This window comes from Otolemur garnettii, unplaced genomic scaffold (genome assembly GCF_000181295.1).
Source record: "Otolemur garnettii isolate 467f Iridium unplaced genomic scaffold, OtoGar3 scaffold00060, whole genome shotgun sequence".
NCBI classification, from domain to species: domain Eukaryota; kingdom Metazoa; phylum Chordata; class Mammalia; order Primates; family Galagidae; genus Otolemur; species Otolemur garnettii.
This window is the reverse complement of record NW_003852455.1, coordinates 703,006-719,023: the sequence shown is the minus strand read 5'-3', so window position 1 is coordinate 719,023 and position 16,018 is coordinate 703,006. Positions and strand designations below refer to the sequence as shown.

Here is a 16,018-nt window from a genome sequence, read left to right as displayed (position 1 = left end):
AAAAAAAAAAAAGAACTACTGCAACACAGAACAAAGATGAATCTCAATGACACAACACTGAAAGAAGCCAGATTTTAAAAGCATATATTGTACGATTTCGTTCATAAAAAATTCTAGAAAATCTACAGTCTGAAATCAAATCTAGGATGATGAGGGAGAATAATTGCAAGTAGCATGTCAATATTTTTTAGGATGACAGAAATGTTCCATTTTTGATTGTATGGTGGTAGTTACATGGGTGTATACATTGGTCAGAACTCAAGGAAGATGATTTTTTAAAATCCATAAAATTGGCCCTTTCCAATCTATTATAATTCCTACATTACTTATAAGAAAACCAAAGCACTGAGAGGCTAAGTAATTTATCTAAGGGCTAAGATTTAAATTCTGGCAGTTTTACTCTAAAGCCCACATTTTTAGCTACTATTTCACATTAGCTCTATAAGGTGGGATATAATCTCTTTACCTCTGGACGCTAAACGTGTATTTATGAACGGTAATACTTTTATTATCTGAAAAAATATATATCTTTTAAAAGACAGAGACCCTTATGACCTCCCTACAAGATGACATTCAATCCATTAATCAGGACATGTTATATTTGTTAAACTTTATGAAGTCAGTTACCTATATTACCTTCCAGTCCACATTTCTTTATCTTGTTCACAAATAAACCATATAAAATTTCCCTGTTCACCTATCAAGCAGCTCTGTTTAGGAAATATTTGTTTGTATAAATTGATGCCAGTTCCATCCTTCTAATAATGTAGTCTAGAATTTTCCTCCGAATCTACATCAACCTCACTATTCTATAGTTCTCCCTAACTCTCAGATTATCCAAAGATTGCAACCATTAGCTTAGCAATCTTTCTCCTATTGCAATGAGATACAATTCATCAGAGAGGGAAGACCCCAAACTTACAGTATAGGCCTTTCGGCATAATCCCCTTATAAAGTCTATACTTCAGTTTCCTACTACCAATATTTGCTTGGCCCTTTTCAGAGCATAAGTAACTCAAGAAACGGCTCTACTTTCCATAACCTGTTAATCCACTCTAGCAGCAAGACTACATCTGCTCTAAACATAACTAAAATGTCTTTTTTAAAAAATGAAGCCAGGTTCAGTGGCTCACGCCTGTAATCCTACTACTCTAGGAGGCCGAGGCAGGTAGACTACCTGAGCTCATAGGTTCGAGACCAGCCTGAGCAAGAGCGAGACCCTATGTCTAAAAAATAGCTGGATGTTGTGGCAGGAGCCTATAGTCCCAGCTACTTGGGAGACTGAGGCAAGAAAATCACTTCAGCCTAAGAGTTTGAGGTTGCTGAAAGCTATGACACCACGACACTCTACCAAGGGTGACAAAGTGAGACTCTGTCTCAAAAAATAATAATAAATTTTAAAAAGGATTACTTGCATTTTCTGAAGATAAATTTAAAAAAGGATTACTTGCATTTTCAAATAATTCTTGGATTTCTATTTCCTGAAGCTATTCTTGTAGGTTCTGTTCTCTTTTTTAAGAGATGGGATCTCACTGTCATGCAGACTGGAGTACAGTGATGTAATCATAGCTTATTACAGTGTAAAACTACTGAGCTCAAGGGATCCTCCTTCCTCAGCCTCCTGCATAAAAACATCATTTCCTTTTGGAAATGGTCACTTGGAACTAAGCCTAATAAATAAGAAACAATGACTTAAGAGTACGATATCACAGTACTTGAGAGCATGACTTTGAAATATTATATGTGACTACTAAATTTGAGTCAGAGCTCTATTACCTAATTTCTTCCAAATTATTTAAATTCTCTGAGCCCTAGCTTCTGCATCAGAAAAATAGTAAATCTATCATCCATCTCACGGCCATTGTGAAGATTAAATGGAATACTGTACATATAGATGCTAGCTGTAGATACAGAATCTATCCCACATATGAGAGGATGTACATAGGTTATATACAAATACCATACCATTTAATATAGGGGACCTGAGCATCTGAGAATTTTGGTATCCTCAGGGGATCCTGGAACCAATCCCCCTCAGATATCAAGGGACAACTATACATGAAAACAATATGTTTGTTTTCTTCTTTCTCCACTCAGTGATTAAATTGCTATTTCAAAGTGTAAACTACAAATGCTAAAACTGTCACTGATAAACTTTAAGAAGGCAAGTGATTTTTTTAGTTTACCTGTTTGGACTATTAATGTTTTACTCCAAATTATTTGAGACAGTATATATATTTTTTGGAGACAGGGTCTCTCTCTTTTTGTCACCCAAGATAGAGCACAGTGATAAGATTATGGCTTGCTGCAGCATCAAACTCAAGTAAGATAATATTTTAATGTAAGTAGAAATAAATGGCCAACTTACCTGTGGAAACCATCTTTCAAAACTTCTTGCCTCAAAATAATTTCAGAACAAGTGGCTCTCATGCCTATAAGAAACAAAAGATTTTTTTAAGCAGCCAATGAAAGAATATTTAAATAATTAGAAAAGCATTATTATTATTTATTTATTTTTGGCCAGGGCTGGGTTTGAACCCACCACCTCTGGCATATAGAGCTGGTGCCCTACTCCTTTGAGCCACAGGCACCACCCAAAAAGAATTATTTTGATTGGCTTTACTTGGCTGCAAACTCTAACCAACTTAAAAAGTTTTTAAACAGTAAGCAATTTAGGCCAGGTGCTCATGCCTGTAATCCTAGCTCTCTAGGAGGCCAAAGCAGGTGGACTATCTGAGCTCAGGAGTTCAAGACCAACTTGAGCAAGGGTGAGACCCCCATCACTACTAAAAATAGGAAACAAAACAAAACCTAGCTGGGCATAGAGGCACATGTCTATAGTCTCATTTAGTTGGGAGGCTGAGGCAAGAGGATTGCTCAAGCCCAAGAGTTTAAGGTTGCTGTTAGCTATGAGGCCATGGCACTCTACCCAGAGTGACAGAATGAGAGTCTGTCTCAAAGGGAAAAAAAAGTAAGCAATCTGACCTACATATAAATCTATTTCCATCAGGCATGGCTCCAGTGGGTGGCTCACGTTAGGTAATCCGAGTACTCTGAGAGGCCAAGGTAGGTGAACTGCTTAAGCACAGTTCAAGACTAGCTAAGTACCTATCTCTACTAAAAAAACTAGCCGGACATTGTAGTGGGTGCCTGTAGTCCCAGCTATTCCAAAGGCTGAGGTAAGAGGATTGCCTGAGCCCAAGAGATTGAAGTTGCTATGTCACTCTAGCCTGGCAACAGTGCGAGACTCTGTGCCCCCCCAAAAATATATATATGTATTTCTAGCATAGCACAGTGGTTAAGAACATTGAGTTTGGAGTTAGACTAATTTCAAACCATAGTCTGTCACTTAATAGCTTGCTGGCTGTAAGATAAGTTATCTCTCTGCTGGTTGTCATAAGGACTTAATATATGCAAAAGCGCACAGTAAGTGGTCTACTTAATAACAAATGTTTGTTATTAATATTACTTAATTCAGGTGATAAGAGATATCCAGGACACCAAAAAGGAACAGAATGATTCAAGAGCTAGGAAATCACAGGGTTTTTTTGTTCTGTTTTTTTCTTTCTTGAGACAGAATCTCACTGTTGGCCAGGCTAGAGGTCCATGGCGTCAGCCTCCCTCCCAGCAGCCTCAAACTCCTAGTTCAAGTGATCCTCCTGCCTCAGGCCCCCAAGTAGCTGGACTACAGGAGCCCACCACAACAGCCAGTTATTTTGTCTATTTTCAGTAAAGACAGGGTCATACTCTTGCTCAGGCTCATCTTGAACTCTTGAGCTCAAGGGATCTTCTCACCTCCACCTCCTAGAGTGCTAGGATGATAGGCCTGAGCCACAGCACCCAGCCAGGATGTTATTTATAGCTCACTGAAACTGTGTATCAGATGCACACCAGCAATTTCTGTATTCTAACATCCATGCCTGCAAAGTTGGGAAGATGGCATATTTACACCTTGTGGAGGTGTTTGGAGAGATTTTTTTTAAACTAGAGGCACTTATAAGTTTGAAGGTTTCTTTGATAAATGTAGAATAACTGAAAATCTCACTAAACTGATTCCATGCAGAATTCAGACATCAAAAATCTTACTCAATGTAAGCATCATAAAACTTCAAATTCAGTTACTACTGCCCACCAACTATGCCAGGCACCTTGCTATGGAACTTTGCCCCATTCCAAAAGCTGTAATTACAGTCTATGGGAAGAACATTAAAACAAACTGAAATCCATATAATACTGAATATTGCTGAATCCATTAGCTATATTCCTAAAAAGATGCATTAAGACAAATATCATGAAGATCAAACTATTTGACAGAAGGAAAAAAGAATGGAAAAAATAACATTTGTTAAATAATATCTATATACCAGATCCTCTACTTGGGGCTATCACTTGTGTTTTAACTTTCACAATCCAGCAAGATAGGAAGAATTACTGCCATTTGTATATGGGTGAAAACTCAGGATGCACTAGGATTAGTGTTCCTGATTAGGATTAGGATCATAAAAGTGACTTGAAGCAAGGTTTGCCTGACTTTTAAAGCCTAAGATACTTCTACCTAATCCAGCTATTTAAAGAAATCGTATTTGAAGACGCATGTATTTCCCCCAAATGAGCATATATGTTATGTATGTTTTGCAGAAATCCAGATTTTTCTTCATGTTTAATTTTAATGGGGGCAGAGGGGAAAGTAAGGGCTAACATCTAATTTAATACAAATTAAATTTTAAGAAAAAATCAAATGAATAGTTTCAACATCATTAGTCATCAGAGAAATGTAAAACTAGGATGAGATGTCATATCATCTTAGTTAAAATGGCTTATATCAAAAAGACAGGCAGTAACGAATGCTTGTAAGGATGTAGAGCAAGGGGAACCCTTACACACTGTTGGTGAGAATATAAAATTAGTGCAATCTCTATGGAAAACAGTATAGAAGTTCCTCAAAAAACTAGACTACTATATGCTCCAGAAATCCACTGCTGGGTATATATCCAAAGGAGGGGAGATTAGTATATCGAAAAGATACCTGCACTCCCATGTTTATTGCAGCACTATTCACAATATCCAAGATTTTCGAATCAACCTTTGTGTCCATTAACAATTAAAGAAATTGTAGTACAAATACATGATGGAGTACTAGAGAGCCATAAAAGGAATGAAATTCTGCCATTTGCAACACCATAGATAGAACCGGGAAACACTCTGTTAAATGAAATAAGCCAAGGAGGGCCAGGCACCATGGCTCATGCCTGTAATCCCAGCACTTGGGAGACCGAGGTAGGTAGACTGCCTGAGGTCACATATTCAAGACCAGCCTGAGCCAGAGCAGACCTTATCTCTAAAAATAGCTGGGCGTTGTGGCAGCTACTTGGGAGGCTGAAGCTACAGAATCCCTTAAGCCCAAGAGTTTAAGGTTGATGTGATTTATGACGTCACCACACTCTATCAATGATGGCAAAGTGAGACTGTCTCAAAAAAAAAGGAAGAAAGAAGCTGGCTTGGTGCCTGTGGCTCAGCAGCTAAGGCACCAGCCACATACACCACAGCTGGCAGGTTGGAATCCAGCCTGGGCCTGCCAAACAATGACAACTACAACCAAAAAATAAATAGCAGGGCACTGTGGCGGACATCTGTAGTCCCAGCTACTTGGGAGGCTGAAGCAAGAGAATCACTTAAGCCAAAGAGTTAGAGGTTGCTGTGAGCTGTGATGTCACAGCACTCTACCAAGGGTGACATAGTGAGACTGTCTCAAAAAAAAAAAGAAAGAAAACAAAAATAGGATGACAAATCTCACTTGTTTCTCAATTATATAAAGGAACTAAATATTAACAACAGTTGATCTGGCTCACCACCTGTGGCTCAAGTGGCTAAGGCGCCAGCCACATACACCTAAGGTGGTGGGTTCAAATCCAGCCCAGGCCCGCCAAACAACAATGACGGCTGCAACCAAAAAATAGCCGGGTGTTGTGGCAGGCGCCTGTGGTCCCAGCTACTTGGGAGGCTGAGGCAGGAGACTCACTTGGGCCCAAGAGTTGGAGGTTGCTATGAGCTGTGATCCACTGCACTCTACCCAGGGGGACAGCTTGAGGCTCTGTCTCAAAAAAAACAAAACAAAACCAAAAAACAGTTGATCTCACAGGGACAGGGAGTACAATGATAGTTACCAGAGGCTAGAAGGTACAGTAGTGAGGAAGGGATAAAGAGAGGATGGCTAATAGGTGCAAAAATACAGTCAGAAAAAAATGAAAAATATTTGATAACACAACAAAGTAAAAAAATAAGGCCTAAATTCTACTGTGGATTAGTTATGATTTTTAAGTCAAAAGCACCATTTTAAACATGAGTAGACTGTATCTAAATTCACCTTTATTTCTAATAGTACTACTTTATTTGGCCAGCATAGTGTCTCAAGCCTGTAATCCTAACACTTTGAGAGGCCCAGGCAGAGTTGCTTGAGCCCAGGAGTTGGAGATTGCAGTGAGCTACGATGACACCACCGCACTGTAGCCCAGACAGCAGAGCAAACCCTGTCTCAAAGAAAATTTCTTTCTTCAGTTGTAGTGGTCTGAACTGGCTCTGGATATTGACCCTTTTATAATAAAAATGTCAATGCTGAAAGACTCTTTAGAGATCCGCAACTTCATCCAGTTACTTAAAAATTCTTTTTGGCCTTATAATCCTTTCTTCAAATGAATTTGGAAACCAGATGTATAAACACAAGAACAGTACTGCACTAATTGAGAGATACTGGTCTAACAGTCTCATTTTATAGTTGGAGAAACTCACCGGGTATGTACTGACTTTCTTTTCCCTATCAAACGTTATCACATCATTGTAATTATTCCTGTACATATTCATCTCTGTCACTACACTAAAAGTCCAGGGGTTGTGTTTAGTTCTGAGCTGGATCCGCAGGACTTAGCACAGCACTCTGGCCCAGGAACTCAGAACTCAAAGAAACAAATCAACTCGACTGCCCAGCCCCGAGTCATTAAAAAAAAAATTGGTCTATTATCAAATGCATTGATAATACTGGTCGTTTCCCGAGTCTCTATATTCAGTTTTGGGATTCTCACACCTCCCAGAGCGCTAAGGCCTTACTGGCCTCTTGGTGGTCAGAAGCTTCATGCATTCCAAGATCATCCCAAGACATCTCCCGGCTGTACTTCCTTTTCAGTACTTTAGTAACAGCGCGGCCAGTCTCACTTCGGAACGACAAAGCCCGACTCTCCAGAGACGAGAGACCGACACAGCGCGCAGAGCACGGAAGGGGAGTGGGGAGGGGAGAGGAAGGCACTCAGCCTTTATTTTTCTTCTCCTCCAGCGAACCCTACCATTCCAAGCGTCCCACACTGGGGACCGGAAGAACTTCCGTAAATCTCAGAGCGAGAGGACCCGCGAGTCCTGACTGCTCCCCACCCCGGGGCCCCCAAACCCCGCCTGCACTCGCGCAGCCCCGCCCCTCTTTTTACCAGGGTCAGAGGGGGCAGCGGTGAAGGCCGTGGCTGGCCAGCAGGTGCGCCCAGTCGCCGCCCATAGAAGCAGCCAGGCTACCGCCCGGACAGCCACGGGCCAAGCAGCCAGAACGCTGAAGGGCGGACGCCCAAGAAGGGCGCGTGGGGACCAGAAGCGGACGGAGAAAGGAGCCGGCACAATCCTCACGCCGTTCCCAGAGCGCAGTGCTACAGTCTTAGTGACTGGGACCGAGAGCACGGTGAGCGCACGCAGGCGCTCCCGCCGTTCCCCGGCTACCTGCAGCCCTCTGCAGCAGAAGTTCCGGCGTGGCGTGTGGCTGCAGGCCCAGCTGCCCACGCCGCCCCGCCCCTCATCTCCAGGCCTGGGGCGGGGGGAGGAGCGGCGCACGCGCAGTGGCTAGGGCCCGCGCTGTTGCTGTGGGAACCGCCGAGCGAGCGCCCTGCAGGACCCTGACAGCTCTCACACGCTGTCCAGCGTCTCCACGTCTCTGGGCGGATCAGTGGATGTGTCGCCTCTTCCTGCAGCGCCAGCCTTTGCCTGGCCTCACAGTGGACGTAAGTGCTCCTCTGGGCACTGCAGTGAGGGTGGAAACAGCCCCCTCTCGGCGGTTCAGACGTTGGCCTGCAGCAGAAGATGCCCTTTATTTCTCTATGGGTAAGCAAGTCAGCCTTGCACTAGTGGGGCTGCAGGGATCCCACTGGGGAAATCCGTGCCCTGTCTTAGGCATTGTAGGAGATAATTAAGATTATGGCCTGTCACTGATGTCTAGGGAGAAATGTATTCACGTCCAGGAAGAAAAATTAAGTAAGAGGACTATTGGCCTTTCAGACTGGAATGGAATTTGTAAGCAGGCCTAGAGAGCATCCTAGAGTGCAGTTTGGAGAATAGAGGGCTCTAAGGGCCAGTGTCTCAAAGAGGAAAGAGTGTATGTCAAAAAATACTATCTAAAACTGAAAATAGCGGGGCTTCCCACTTGGATTCCCCCTCCACTGCTGGAGGTTCTGTTCTCCCTCCTTTTGCTTCACCCACTTTTGCTTATTATGCTTATTAAGTCTTTCTCCCTGTCAATAAATTCTGTCCTATCGCTTTAAAAAACATAAAACTGAAAGTAGCAGCATAGGCACCAGATAGGACTGGTGGCTCACGCCTGTACTCTCAACACTCTGGGAGGCCGAAGCGAGTGGATTGCCTGAGCTCACAGGTTCAAGACCAGCCTGAGCCAGAGCGAGACCTTGTCTTTAAAAAATAGCAGGACGGTGCCTGTGGCTCAGTGAGTAGGGCGCTGGCCCCATATACTGAGGGTGGCAGGTTCAAACCCGGTCCCAGCAATCTGCAACAAAAAAAAAATAGCCGGGTGTTGTGGTGGTGCCTGTAGTCTCAGCTACTCAGGAGGCTGAGGCAAGAAAATTGCCTAAGCCCGGGAGTTGGAGGTTGCTATGAACTGTAGTGCCACAGCATTCTACTAAGGGCGATAAAGTGAGACTCTGTCTCAAAAAAAAAGCCAGGCATTGTGGTGGGCACCTGTAGTCCCAGCTACTTGGGAGGCTGAGGCAGGAGAATCGCCTAAGCCCAGGAGTTTGAGGTTGCTCTACCAAGGATGACAAAGTGAGACTCTTGTCTTTAAAAAAAGAAAGAAAAGAAGAGAAGGGAGGAAGGGATAAATTTTGGGAAAATTGCTTTTGAAAAATCGAAACTGGTTACCCCTAAAGAGTAGGGGTAGAGAATAATAGTTTTTTTTGTTAAGAGTCTCATAGAATTATTTTGTAATACATTCCAGAGTCCAAAAATTATTTTAGTAAAAATTACAGTTAAATTTTAAAAAGATAAGGTCAATATTAAAACTACATTTTTGAGAACCAGCTGTATACATCATTCGTGACTACAGTCATTTGCTTGAATGTGGAGTTTATATCCTGCTCTACAAGATTGCCTATATAGTTTACTAACAGAATTTTAATCTGGTAAACTGGGAGTAGTATTGATTTAAAAAAGAGAGAAAGAAAAGGAGAATGGGGGATCATCACATCAGTTTTGAGCACAAGAATTTGAAAAATCAGTTCTTTATATATTTTTAATTTCATAAGTAAAAATTCTCCCCTGCAACAATAAGTGGTGACTAATATTGATTATGGTACATTCATAAGACAGAAAGAACACTTGGCAATCATATAAAATGTTGCATTATGGTAAAATATTTAATGACAAAATCATCATATAGGTTGTTAAATTTAAAGTCAGGAAATAGGGCAGCTCCTGTGGCTCAGAAGGGTAGGGCACCAGCTCCATATGCCAGTAATGGCTTCAAACCCAGCCACAGCCAAAAACTGCAAAAAAAAAAAAAAAAAAGTCAGGAAATAGTATGTATGATATTAAAAAATCCTACAGTTTAAAAATGTATAAGCCTAGAAAAAGACTGGACATAATCAAGGTGATTATCTTACATATGTTTCCTAACCATCTTCTTTGCCCCAGTTTTCTGCAATAAATATATATAATCACTGTAAGGTTTTTCTGTTTGTTTGTTTTGTTTGGGGTTTTGGGGTTTTTTTTGTTTGTTTTTTGAGATAGAATCTCATTCTGTGGCTCTGGATAGGGTGCCCTGACTTCATAGTTCACAGCAACCTCAAACTCATGGGCTCAAGCAATCCTCAGGAACCCTACCCTCCTGAGTAGCTGGGACAACAGGCACCCACCACAATGCCTAGCTAGTTTTTCTATTTTTTGTAGAGACAGGGTGGCACTTTTGCTTAGGCTAGTCTTGGACTCCTAAGCTCAAGCTATCTACCCACCTTGGCCAGAGTGCTAGGATTATAGGCATGAGCCACCATGCCCAGCCATGGAAGGTATTTTTAAAATAACTGTGTTCCTATAGTGATTCTCCAGAAGAACTGGATTTATAAAGATATCATCACTCTAAGCCGCTTTACCTCAAAGGTTTCTGTTTTTATCTTTTCTTTCTTTTTTTTTTTGAGACAGTCTCAGTATGTCGCCCTCCATAGAGTGCAGTGGGGACCACAGCTCACAGCAATCTCCAACTCTTGGGCTTAAGCAATTCTCTTGCCTCAGCCTCCCAAGTAGCTGGGACTACAGGTGCCTGCCACGACACCTAGCTATTTTTTGGTTGTAGTTATTGTTGTTTAGCAGGCCCAGGCTAGGTTTAAACACGCCAGCCCTGGTGTATGTGGCTGGTGCCCTAACCACCCAGCTCCGGGCCCTGATCCTTTTTTTTTTTGAGAGTCTCACTTTGTTGCCCTCAATAGAATGCTGTGGTATCATAGGTGACAGCAACCTCAAACTTTGGACTCAAGCGATTCTCTTGCTTCAGCCTCCTGAGTAGCTGGAACTACAGGCACCCACTACAACATCTGGCTACTTTTAGAGATGAGGTCTGTGGCTCTGGCTTAGGGTAGTCTCAAACCTGAGAGCTCGGCCTCCCAAAGTGCTAGGATTACAGGCGTGAGCCACTGCACCCAGCCTTCTTTTTATTTTTTTAAGAGATAGGGTCTTGCTCTATTGCCCAGGGTAGAGTGCAGTGGCTCCATCATTGTTCACTGCAGCCTGGAGCTCCTGGGTTCACGCATCCTCCCATCCTCCTTAGTTGCTGGAACAATAGGCACACACCACCGTACCCAGCTAATTTTTTTTTTTTTTTTTTTTTTGAGACAGAGCCTCAAGCTGTCCCCCTGGGTGGAGTGCCATGGCATCACGCTCACAGCAACCTCCAACTCCTGGGCTCAAGCGAGTCTCCTGCCTTAGCCTCCCAAGTAGCTGGGACCACAGGCGCCCGCCACAACACCCGGCTATTTTTTGGTTGCAGCCGTCATTGTTGTTTGGCGGGTCCTGGCTGGGGATTCGAACCCGCCACCTTAGGTGTATGTGGCTGGTGCCTTAGCCGGTTGAGCTATAGGCGCCGAGCCCCCAGCTAATTTTTTAAAAAGTTTTTTTTCTAGCAATGAAGTCTCATTATGTTACCCAGGCTAGTCTCAAACTCCTGGGCTCAAGTGGCCCTCTTGGCCAAAGTGCTGGGATTACAGTCCTGCCAACATGCCCTGTACCTTAAGGTTTCTTGACATTTACAATCTTGAGAATGTGATAGGCTCATCTAAAGCAGTCTATATAATTGAACTATTTTGGCACTGAGGATAGAGAAGGGAAGAGAGAATAAAAGCATAAATCTGCAAATAGCTATGTTTCTTGTAAAAGTGTCATATACTGAAACAAATAAACTGAAATAAAAGCCATGTGAACATTACTGTCTTGTATGTGAAGTGCCAATTCTGTATCAGGTCTGCCTGTTTGATCAGGCTTCTCGACTGAAATACTTAGAGGTTGCACAGGGGCTATGTTATATCAATATGTAGCATTAAACAAGTACATGGGGAATGCCTCCAATGTTCTAGGTATTATGCTGAGATGTTATGAAAAATGAATCTGCCCCCTACCTTCAAGTGGCATACAGAATAAAAGGAAAGATAAATGATTAAATAAGTAATTAGAAAAAGCTCAATGAGTAAAATAATTGGGAATGTATAAGGGAGACAGATTGGGTCTCATGAATCATTCAGGACAAAGAACTCATAGTACCTTGATAGAGAGAGTGCTTGATATGTACTTTCTTAAGTGATAAATAGTACAGACCCATTGTTCAGTTGTTGGGCAGACTCAGGGGTTCACATACAGTCTTTGGTAAGAGTGTGGGACACTAACAGGTCCAAACTGAATTGCTACCCCAGGATCAATGTGAACCAGAGAACCTTAGGGATCCAAAAGATGGAGGCTAACCCAGGGTGAATCTGAACTTTCAGGTCAGCCCTTGAAGGATTAAGCTTCATAGGCTGAGCATAGTATGTCTCCAGAATTGCTGGACTAGAGCCAGATCTGTCGGGGAGGAGAGATGGGAGGAGTGGAATTTATCCAATACCTAGTTGTTGTTTTTTTCCTTTTTCCTTTAGCAGGAAGTCATTATGAAAGTAACACATGTTCATCAGATTTCCTCTGATTTACCCTAAAGTATATGTGGGAATGATGTACACTGCCAAGAAATGTGGGATTAAATTCCAGCCTCCAGCTATTATCTTAATCTATGAGAATGAAATCAAGGGGAAAAGTCGCCAGCGCATTATGCCAGTCCGAAACTTTTCAAAGTTTTCAGGTATCTCATGTTTTATCTTGCTTCCTTTTATAGTATTTTCTAAATCACTTAATAAGAACAATTTAGGGTGGCGCCTGTGGCTCAAAGAGTAGGGCACGGGCCCCATATGCCAGAGGTGGCGGGTTCAAACCCAGCCCTGGCCAAAAACTGCAAAAAAAAAAAAAGAACAATTTAAGTTTCATGCAATGGAGTGACATGGCCATTAGAGATAGACAGACCCAGGTTCAAATCATGCTTATCAGGGACTAGATGTATGATACTGGCTAATCTATATACTGTCGATGAGCTTCAATTTCCAATCTGTAAGAGGAATTTGATGATTTTTCACCAGTTTGATAATTGATCCTTTAACCTTCTGAGATTATTACATGGGTTAAATGAGATATCATTATTCAATAATATTAATTCCCTTCTCTCCCTCCAAACGTTTATTTGGAATCTTGACTTTTATTAGTACCACTACTGCTACCTAAAAGCTATAATACCTCTTTTTCTTTTCAGACATTTTCTCTAAATGAAAGTGTTTAATATCTCCACAAAGTAATTTTATTTTCTTTTGAGACAGAGTCTCAAGCTGTCACCCTGGGTAGAGTGCTGTGGGGTCACAGCTCACAGCAATCTCCAGCTCTTGGACTTAAGTGATTCTCTTGCCTCAACTTCCCAAATAGCTGGGACTACAGGTGCCCGCCACAGTGCCCGGCTATTTTTTGTAGTCGTCGTTTGGCAGGCCCAGGCTGGATTCAAACCCACCAGCTTTGGTATATGTGGCTGGCGCCCTAGCCACTTAAGCTACAGGTGCCGAGTCAGATTTTTTTTTTTTTTGAGACAAAGAGTCTCACTTTGTCACCCTCAGTAGAGTGCAGTGGCTTCACTGCTCACAGCAACCTCAAACTCTTGGGCTTCAGTAATTCTCTTTCCTCAGCCTCCTAAGTAACTGAGACTACAGGCGCCCACCACAATGCCTGGCTATTTTTTTAGACACAGGGTCTTGCTCTTGCTCAGGCTGGTCTCAAACTCCTAAGCTCAAACAATCCACCCTCTTCAGCCTCCCAGAGTGCTAGGATTACAGGCATGAGCCACTGCTCCCAGCTTCACAAAGTGATTTTAAGTTGAAGAGGCCAAAAATACATCCCTTCTTCCCCCACCACACTCAAAACCCAATGTAAAGAAGTAGTTCCACAAAATAATTCATTGTTATAAAGCCATTTAGCTACTTGAGTATAAAGAAAATAATGCTTTCAGGGTTCTGAGTTTTTTGTTGTGTTCAGCCTTTGCAGTAGTTTATAGTGAATGCGTCTGTCCTTTGCAGTGTATATGAAGTATGGAGTATATGTTTTTTCTTCCTCCTAGACTGCTCCAGAGCTGCCGAACAATTAAAGAATAATCCACGACACAAGAGTTACCTGGAACAAGTATCCCTGAGGCAGCTGGAGAAGTTATTTAGTTTTTTACGAGGTTACTTGTGGGGACAGAGTTTGGCAGAAACAATGGAACAAATTCAACGGGAAACAACCATTGATCCTGAGGAAGACCTGAACAAACTAGATGACAAGGAACTTGCCAAAAGGAAGAGCATCATGAATGAACTTTTCGAGAAAAATCAGAAGAAGAAGGATGATCCCAATTTTGTTTATGATGTTGAGGTTGAGTTCCCACAGGATGAACAAGTGCAGTCCTGTGGCTGGGACACAGAGTCAGCTGATGAGTTCTGACACCAGACACGCAAAAAATGTATTGGGCTCGCAGAATATCCATGTTTACACAAAGTACATAGACCGGTTCTAGAAAAATCTTTAAAGAACACTAAATGTATATGTTGGGTCATAATTGGATTGACTGTGTTACTTTTTAAAACCAGGCTATTTAGAGCATCTACTATGTAGGTGCCTGAACAATATAGGAAAAAGAGAATAAAGGAATCTGCCTTTTAGGGGCTTACAGTTGAATTAGAAGATAAGTCAAAAACTGTGAAAAGCTAATTCACAGTATTAAATAGAAAAAAAGATTAGACCCAGATGCTTGAATAAAGGCTAAGAAGTTTGGAGCTTAGATTCTCATAGAGTAGAATAGTAAGGAAAGACTTTGTCCTTTAGTAGGGAGACAGGACTTTGCCTAATCCTCAAAACTAGTATTTGTATAGAAGCTTATGTAGGATTCCAGATGAGAACAACTGGAAAGAAGGGAAGAAAGATAGTAAAACAACACAAAATAGAAATTTTTATTTGAGAAACAAAAAGCAAATTATAGTTCAACAAGATTGGTACAGGGATTATCCCGTATGCATTCTATCTTTACAGATATTTAACTCTGTAATAGAAGAGTCCCCCGCCAGGATGCCCTGCAGCTCCAAGTAGATGGCATTTGATGGACAGCAGGGGAATTTTGCCCCTCTGGTGTCATATCAGGAAATACATACTAAAGGCATTCTGAAAACCCTGAACCTCTTCCCGTGAGAGGTTTGTTTATAAAATGGGAAATCCACCCATAATAAATGAACAAAGAGTACCATCAGTTTAGGTCTCTTTATTACTTGGATCTGTAAGAGAGGATCTTTGTTTAACAAGGTTGTCTGTATATAGATACATTTATTCTTATTGGAATATTATTTAACTGATAGAAATCCCTTGTTTTCTGCAAGGAAATTTTAATGTAAAAATAATTATTCACTTTTTCTACTTGTCCATGCCTAGTCTCTTATACCATTAAGTCCCCCATTGAGATCATTGTTGTGGTGTTATCACCAGGATCTTAAGATAGTCACATCTTATATGTATATTTGCCAAAGGTAGTAAAAGAATGTTCACAGTTAGATATCTTTCTGTATCTGCATAGTATTTGATTTATCCTACTGTATGGAGGAAGGTAATTTATTTTGAAAGTTGACCTTAGGTGGTCTTCTCCCTTCCTTACTACAAAGCTGCTACAGCAAATAACCTTTTACATTCTCCATTTTGCACATATGTGAGCATATCTATAGGATAAATGCCTGAAGGGAAATTGCTGGGTATGTGCATTCTAAATTTTAGTAGATACTGTTAAGTGGGCCTCCACGGAGGTTCATTCATTCAGTCCTTAATGAGCCCTCAGTATAATACACTCTGAGCCTATACTGTTCTGGCTTTGGAATACAGCAGTATACACAACAAAGTCCATGCTTTGAAAGGGTTTATAGTCTAAGTGGAGGGTAGAGACAATAAACATAAATATGTAGAATGTCAGATAATAAGTACTCTGAAGAAAAAACAGAGTGAAAGGAGAATGAATGATGGAGCAGGTTGGAGCCATCGTTTTCTTTTCTTTTTTTCTTTTTTTCTTTTTGAGACGGAGCCTCAAGCTATCCCCCTGGGTAGAGTGCCATGACCTCATAGCTCACAGCAACCTCCAACTCCT

At 41.7% G+C, this 16,018-nt stretch overlaps 2 protein-coding genes across 2 annotated transcripts in view; one reads left to right on the top strand and one right to left on the bottom strand.

The window, feature by feature from the left end:
* The window catches only part of PIGX (phosphatidylinositol glycan anchor biosynthesis class X), a 29,909-nt gene extending 19,975 nt beyond the window's left edge, over positions 1-9,934 (bottom strand). The window contains exons 1-3 of the mRNA XM_023514832.1: positions 9,918-9,934; positions 7,473-7,837; positions 2,369-2,432 (exon numbers count right to left, since the gene is read on the bottom strand). Coding sequence (XP_023370600.1) covers positions 2,369-2,432; positions 7,473-7,837; positions 9,918-9,934 — 446 coding nt within the window. The remainder of the gene's footprint in view (positions 1-2,368; positions 2,433-7,472; positions 7,838-9,917) is intronic.
* On the top strand, positions 7,983-14,981 carry CEP19 (centrosomal protein 19). The gene is made up of 3 exons (XM_003792672.3): positions 7,983-8,130; positions 12,429-12,628; positions 13,979-14,981. Exons 2-3 carry the CDS (start codon positions 12,454-12,456, stop codon positions 14,338-14,340), a joined length of 537 nt encoding a protein of 178 aa, XP_003792720.1. The 5' UTR covers positions 7,983-8,130; positions 12,429-12,453; the 3' UTR covers positions 14,341-14,981.
* The last annotated feature ends 1,037 nt before the right edge of the window (positions 14,982-16,018 follow it).